Genomic DNA, 6,738 nt, shown 5'->3' on the forward strand with positions numbered 1-6,738 from the left:
GCCCCCCTCCTGCAATTCCCTAGGTTCACATCTGCAATGATGCTTGCCTGGGGTAGGGAAGGAGGGAGCACCTGAAATTAAAATATGAAAGAAAAGTGAGAAGGGTGGGGGTGAGGGGAAAGAGGTGGGAGGAGCAGGGGGAGGGAGTGAGGGGAGTTCAGTTGTTAATGCCGCTCATCGTGGTCCTTCTCCGCGGGGACCCCGAAGTGCATGTGAGGTTTTGGGGGGCACAGGGTGGGGAGCAGAAATACGCGTGCGGCGAGGGGGTGCTGGCCGTGGGGAGACACTTACCTTCCTAGGGCAGGGGAGAACGAGAGATTGAGAAAGTGCTGGTAGAGAGGAGAGAGGACGAAGCTGAGGAGGGATGCAGGACCTCAAGGGGAGATGATGTGTCCTCTAAGCCAACGGCAGCGGCAGGAGCCGGATGGAGGCGCCCCCGATAAGGGCGGGAGCCAACGGTAGCGGCAGCAGCAGGATGGAGACGCCCCTGATAGGGCCGGGACAGCAGCATGTGACCCAGAGCTGCGATGAGTCAGGATTTAGCAAAGCTTTGCAAACAGCACGTAGAGGATGGAGAGAGAAAGAGAGGGAGAGAGGCAGACAGGGGATAGACACAGACAGACGAGGGTGAGGGAGCCAGGGAACAGGAGTGGGTGTGCAGGATAAACAATTCCAGTCACTCCAGGCTCATTAATTAATTTTATTCAAATCAGAAAATCTTGTAGGATTTTTGGGAGCCGTAAGTCGAACCACAGAACCTGTAACTCTCCCCTTTTCCCTCTCGGGCCTACTGAGAATAGGGCATCTGAGTGCAGCGACTGCAAAAACACTGCAGTACCTCAGGGCAGCTTCCAGGACCAGGCTGGGTAGCTCTCCTCTTTTTTCTTCAGGGGCCAAATGAGGTGAAGGAAGCTCCGGTACCTACAGCTCTCACTTTCCCAGCTGCACATGTTGGGGAAGGCATCTTCAAATCTTGACTGGCTCTGGGAACACGTGTTAAATACAGGGGTCACTCAGTTACATCACCCTGGAGAGATCCTTCCATTTCCTGATGAAGGAAAGAGGGAGAACGTAAATGACTCTGTGCCCGACTTCTTTTCTCCTTTCACCGCTCACTTCTGCTAGTGGGCTTGGGAGTGGCAGTGGGGTTGCAATGCTGGCCACAACAATCAGGTTGTGAAGCCCAGTCTTGGTTTCAGTCTCCTCTGCCCTCAGGACTAAACTCCTTCAGCCTTCTCCTCATGTAATCTAGAGGAGGAGAGACTTGCTGGATCCTCGCTCTTCCCCTTTACTTCCTCCTTCTAGTCCTGCCATGCTGTTCTCACCTTTTCTTCTTCTTGCCTTTTCTGACGGATTTGGTTCGCCTCTTCCCGCTCATCTTCCTCAAATAATTCCTTGTCGAGGCGTTGTAGATGTGGCAGCAGGACCAGGACCTCCAGCCGATAATTGGGTTCATCGGAGCATGGATTGTCCAACAGCACCAGTGCCTGCAGCATGGGGAGGACCTTCAGTTTTTCCACCTCCTGAAGGTTACTGATCCTGTTATTCCTGAAGAAGATGAGGCACAGAGAGCAGGGGAGACACACGCAAGTAGTGAGAGCCCTTCGGAACAGTAAACTGACAAGACAGATAAAGCAAAACTTCACAGCATGATAGGCTATAGACCACAGACCACAGACCTCTGCTCTAAGACTCAGATCTGTCTGCAGCTCCCCAGAGTCAGGGACATAAAAGACATCTCCTCTGGATTTCTCTGTGCTCAAAAAGTCCATTGAATTGTGTGATATCACCCTGTACAGCAAATGCCAAGAAGTAAAAAGCACTTGCAGTCATGTTCAGGACACAGAGGGATTCAAATGAGTTACGGCAAGGAATAAAAAATATGAGATGGGATTGTGAGAGGCAGATCTTTTCCAAGAAGCTCAGGAAAAGCCCTGATTCTTGTACTCCTAGTCAGCTGAGGGCTCAACACCAGTTAAGGATGGTAAAGATCAACCCATCCCCATCAGGTCTTCAACTGTCAAAGAAACCAGAAAATCCTAAAGACCTAAATGGGAGTACAGCCTGATGAAGGCTTCTCTGGTCCCAATATAGAGCAGGGAGGACCCACCGTAGATTGAGGTACTGCAGGCACTTCAGGCTACTGCAGAATCCATCCAGGATCTCAAGCTGGTTGTCACGCAGGTGCAGAGTTGCCAGCTGCCTTAGTCCCTCGAGGCCCTCAAGGCTCCGAATAACGTTCTGGGCCTGAGGACCAGGGAGGCAGGAAGGGAGAAGGAAAAAGGGACACACAGGAGAGGGGACAACAGTTATTTCTGGCCTTTGAAGCTCTATCTACCCTTCAGACTCCTTACCGCTCATAACACACCCTTCTCTGATGCTAGAGCAGGTTGCTCAGGGTCTTGCCCAAATGAGTCCTTTTCAAGGACCAAAAAGTTTGCTGAAAAAGTGTTTCCTGTAGCATCACTTGGTGACTGAGACAAAACCACCCCGGGTGGATACTCCACTGTCAGCACAGCACTCCTTCCACAGCAGTGCTGAATCTGAGCCCCAAAGGCCTCAGAGAGCAACAGCATGGAGGGAAAAGCACCGACCTAAGCCTAAAGCAAGTGCATTTAAAGGATGAATAACCAGCTCCTCACAGTCACATAGTCCATGTAGTCCAGGGATCTTTCAGTGTCAGCTGCTTGCCTTGTGGGGAAATCTGCTACCCAGAAGCCTCCTCTTCTACTCCTCTAGGAGCAGAAGCAGGCTGTGTGTTCCTGAGAGAGGTCACAGGGAGACAAGGGTTGTTGGCTGGTTTAATTTTAGGCTTTGCCAGTTATAATTGCTGTTATCCATCCACAGGAGCATCCTCTTGCAACAAACCTGACAATCATACAGCAGGAAGAATGTGTCCTACCAGCTCCGAATTCCCACTTAACTTCACTTGTGATTTGAGTCGTGAGACGGAAAATACGAAGCTCTGAATTTCAGCCATAGCTTCAGAGCAGGATTTCGGCTGGAAAAGCCCGCTAGAGGTCTCCTGGCTCACCACAGAGCTAGCACCGGGCTGCTTATCGCTTTGCGCAGCCAAGTTTGCAACATCCCTGGAAACTACAACCTCCCTGCCACATTCTCCAGCCTGGAGCTGAGCAGTGCTTCAGTTGGAATGATCAGGGCTGCAGTCTCTAAGGGTGCAGATATTTGAATGGGAAAATAGGGAGAGAGGTGCTGTTGTGCTCTCTCTTCCTTGCTGGTACCCAGGCAGTGACGTGGCCAATGCCCGAGACTCATAAAAGGGGCACAGGCTGAACTGGGTCACTCAGGAAAAGGACATTTTGTAGAAAAGGAGGATTTTAACGGAAACTGGACAAAGGAGAGTCTGGAGCAGCTGGGCCAAGTAAAGAGGACAAAAAACACACAGACAAAAAGAGGAAAGTTTGAGACGTAGCAAAAGTCATGTCAACAGATTTAACAACCAGGAAGGATTAGCACGTTGTACCTCAGAGGAAATCAGGAGCTGGTGTGGAAAACAGAGTGGAGACCTCACAGATCACTGGTCTGTAAAATGAATAGTGACCTCCCACCACTCTCGCTTTCTTCAGTACTTCACTGTGAATAATTTTAGTAGCTCTGGCCCTGCAAGCACTAACAGGACAATGCAGAATGGATTTTTTCTGGGTTGTTTTTTTTATTTTTTTTTCCCCAAAATCAAATAACATTCCATATGACAACTTTAATTAAATGATCACATCGTCACCTTACCTTAGTTCTTCACATAAATGTGATGCCACCATTTCTAATTGAAAGCTACTCTGCATACCTGGCCTTGCTCTAGTTGCCTTTGCACCACTTTGCACCACTGCACAATGACCAGGAACTAACACAACCTTGTTGACAACAGTGATCCTCAAACTGATACAAGTGCCACATGGTATGCAGCCAGCTCACAGTCTTCCTGCTAGCAGGTATAACTTCCTAAAGGCTAAATTTCATCTGCAACTATGTGCACTTCCTTTAAATTGAACCCTTTGTGTTGAATCCTGTCCTTAAGGCATCAGCTACCCATGCTTCAAGTAATAACAAAATTTTTACACAGAAAGCAAAGCACTACTGGCAGAGACCTGCCAGGAACCTTCTTTAAATACAGGTGCTGTGTTTGCTTCCCTCCAATCATTCACTAAAGTGACTAGTTTTACTTTGAAATTCTGTATTGCATCTAGTGACTTTTCGACCTCACCCCTTCTTCCAGCACCTCAAGTCCTAAAATCTCAGTTTTCCACCAGAAGATTGCAGGCAATCTCAGCAAGCAATCTCCTTGGCGTTTTCTGCCAGGAAGTCTTGATGAAAAGAAACTATATAGCTTTTCAAAGCTTTTATCATCTTTAATTGCTTTTTAAGAGGCAGTGACTCAGGACACCTATCCAGTCTTCACAAGATGTACCAGTGCGTGATGCATAGGACTAAGCCATACGTATTTTCCTCACTTGTATCTCTAGGAGTAAATGTTCCCTGAAGCAATTGTTTATGGTATTAAGAAATTGCTTCTCCTATCTTAGTTGCACTGTGATGTTCAATCTGTTTCTTTTTTGGCAGCTGAAGGTGTGAATCATATAATTGTGCTGTTCTTAAAGCAGTATTTGATTAGGCCCATCAGAAAGAAGAAAGAGGCATCGCCTCCCTCTGTCACCCAGAGTAAACCTGTTGTTTTCTTCAGGGATGCTAGGACACACCAAATACAAGTTTGTCTAATTCTGCCAGAAGAGAATACTGTCATGTAGAAGGCCAGTGCGCTGAATGCTGCGAACTCCCCCACTCTTTGCAGTGGAATTACTGGTCATTGGCTACTCCCTTTGCACTATCTAGACAGAAGGTGTAGAACTACTAGCAGAGCTATGCCAAGGAAGTGATTTTGTCTCTTTAGCTCTCTGAAATCTGTTCCTTTCTCAGGCTAGAAGATTGAACTGAACAGGCTAGCTTGAAAATTACGCTGCTTTGAAGGTGACAGCCTCCTCTGCCTTCCCTCTCACTGACTCTAGGTGTCAGGCTCTGTAGCAGCTCTGTCCCGCTCCCCTAGCTGGCTGATCCCTTACCAGATAGAGGCTCTTGAGCTTAGGAAGATTGAGTCCTGCTGTGCTCCCCAGCACGTTTCCTCGCAGCTCCAGGATTTGCAGGCTGAACAACTGGCCGTGACTCAGGCCCTGCGCTGTCCGGATTTTATTTCCTGAGTGCCAGAGGAGGAAGAAACAACGAGAGAGTTAATCCCACCCAAAGAATGTGTCCTGTGTGCACAAGAATAAAGAGAGGTTGTCTGTATCACCTATCAGACTGAGGTTGGCTAAGCGGGGGTGAGTAATGCCCTCCATATCCTCAATGCGGTTGTGAGCAAAGCTGATGATCTGGAGGTATGGCAGCTCCTGCATGCGGGCACTGGTAAGCCGATTCCTATCCACCCTCAGCCAAAGCAGGTGGGTTAGGCTGCTCAGCGGAGACAAATCTTGCAGCTTGTTCTCTGACAAATCCACATACCGCAGGTGAATGAAGCATTCAAGAAGGCTGATGTCTGTCAAGTCCCTGTTGGAGTGAGGATGTGAATAAAAAAATCTCACATACTTCTCCCTGCTACCAGTTTTCAGTTTGCTCCTCAATGCTACCGGAGGGAGGGCATCCTCCTCTCCCACTTCCCTGCCCTAAGAAGCCTTGCTGGAGAGGAGGAAAAAGACAGGTGATACGGACAGGCAAAGAGTCTGTAAACAAGGCTGTATGTTAAGATTGGACCTGCTTTCCTGGCACTGGGAGTACTTATTCCCACTGGATTGTACCTGTCAGGAGAGGGGAGAATCAGAGCAGGAAAGAGAGCAAGTTTGGGGGAATGGGTCTGTTAACTAGTAGTGGCAACACCAAGAACTGTGTGAAAGGACTTTGCTAGTGGAAAAAAGCTGGCTGAGATACCTGTGAGGTTGCTGGAAGACAGACTTACTGAGACCTGTTAGTCAGGTCTAGGGTTGTATGTGAGTGTCCTGATGGGGCTAAGGCTCCAAACTGTCCCCAGGCTATTGCAGCACTGTTCTTACAAGTGTATGCTTTAAAGATTAGCAGGTAACAGGACAAATGCTTAATGGATATTTCTTAAAGTAACTGTGTGGAGGTCACCCTGTTCAGGTCCCCCTAGGAGATAACAGTACAAAGGGACATGCTCTGCTCAAACTAGGGGGAGGGCTGATGTCCTCACCAGTGTGCCTGCCTATGGTGGAGGCAGTCATAGAATCACAGAATCATAGAAGGGCCGAGGCTGGAAGGGACCTTAGAGACCATTTAATCCAACCTCCCTGTCACGGGCAGGGATGCCTTTCAACTTGATCAGGAAGCACATGGGGACTCAGGGCTGAGGAAGGACAAGTTATGCCAAGGCACAGACTAGAAGCCAGAGAGCTGGGCAACACCGGTCACCAGCGGCCTTGCGGTGCAGCTGCTCTGTGGCTGCACAGAGGCCTGGGGAGGAGATGGCTTCCTCCCAGGGCAGGTGTTACTCACTCACTTGTATTTGGCTTCAAATCTCACGTAGGCATGGGCCAAGCCGTTCCCGATCTTACAGAGGAGAGAGAGGCCCTCCCTCAGGACCTCCTCCGTCAAGGGACACGGGGCCAGCATCTGTGAGGGCAGAAGAGAGCATAAGGTCAGCGCTGGCCCAACCACACACACAGGGCACTGCGGCCCCCGCCCTCACCTGTTCTTCCTCCTGCTGCTCCAACAGCG

The 6,738-nt window shown here is 49.3% G+C and overlaps 1 protein-coding gene across 1 annotated transcript; it reads right to left on the reverse strand.

The window, feature by feature from the left end:
* Positions 1-291: 291 nt before the first annotated feature.
* Positions 292-6,733, reverse strand: LRRC23 (leucine rich repeat containing 23; the record flags this gene model as incomplete). The annotated part of the gene is made up of 8 exons (XM_009871515.1): positions 292-295; positions 935-983; positions 1,326-1,548; positions 2,111-2,247; positions 5,076-5,206; positions 5,303-5,556; positions 6,521-6,633; positions 6,704-6,733. Coding segments are annotated over 8 exons (941 nt in total), but the record flags the coding sequence as incomplete, so codon positions are not given.
* Positions 6,734-6,738: the final 5 nt, after the last annotated feature.

Source organism: Apaloderma vittatum, unplaced genomic scaffold, assembly GCF_000703405.1.
Source record: "Apaloderma vittatum isolate BGI_N311 unplaced genomic scaffold, ASM70340v1 scaffold32426, whole genome shotgun sequence".
NCBI lineage: Eukaryota > Metazoa > Chordata > Aves > Trogoniformes > Trogonidae > Apaloderma > Apaloderma vittatum.